General features: G+C 24.2%; 1 protein-coding gene across 1 annotated transcript in view; it reads left to right on the top strand.

Annotated features, from left to right (window-relative positions):
• Positions 1–505: 505 nt before the first annotated feature.
• LOC108752519 (major royal jelly protein 1-like) overlaps positions 506–777 on the top strand; it is a 4,241-nt gene continuing 3,969 nt past the window's right edge. The window contains exon 1 of the mRNA XM_018493369.1: positions 506–695. Within this exon, the coding sequence (XP_018348871.1) occupies positions 506–695 (190 nt within the window). The remainder of the gene's footprint in view (positions 696–777) is intronic.

The raw sequence follows: 777 nt of genomic DNA, 5'->3' as shown, positions 1-777 counted from the left end.
AAAGATTAATAGTAATAAGGATAATTTATGTACAATGATTCCATGCTGATAAAATAACGTTACATTTTATACACATGCAAATTCTATACACATTGTATACATATAATCCTATACATATTCTGTTTGTAATAATTATATAATACAATTGATTTAATATAATTGACATATATTCACTAAATATTCTAGATATATTATCAATGACTACAATATGTGAATACATATATAAATGCGTTAAATGAAATATATGTATATCTTATGAAATAAATGAATCAACAATTCTAAGTTCAACTTCTAATTAGGATACAATTGTTTATCAGTGACAAGCTAATGAGAATATATTTTTGAATTTTCATATACATTATGCGAATATATAATCAATATATAATAAATATACTTGCCAAGATAAGTCTCATTTATGTATCCGCTTTCATGAAATACGTATTTCTTATAGCTCAGTTTAACTATATATATTATTGCGTATATACTTGACTATTAGTACAAAAAAATGAAACGTTTTTTTCTTGCTACATCACTTCTGTCGATGACAATTATGAGTTTCGGCAAATTGCTTCTCAAATACGAATGGAAATATCTAGATATTCTCTGGGATAATCCACGACAAAAAGAAGAAGCGATATACTTCGGCAAATATGATCCTAATTTAGCTTATTTATACGACATAGATAGGGCGAATGGTAAGTTAACATTATTAATAAATTTTTGTAATAATTCTTTATATGGAGATTCTTTATGGATTTCTTTATATATATATATATA

The sequence above is a fragment of the Trachymyrmex septentrionalis genome, unplaced genomic scaffold, assembly GCF_001594115.1.
Source record: "Trachymyrmex septentrionalis isolate Tsep2-gDNA-1 unplaced genomic scaffold, Tsep1.0 scaffold60, whole genome shotgun sequence".
NCBI classification, from domain to species: Eukaryota; Metazoa; Arthropoda; class Insecta; order Hymenoptera; family Formicidae; genus Trachymyrmex; species Trachymyrmex septentrionalis.
This window is presented reverse-complemented; position numbering and strand designations above follow the sequence as displayed.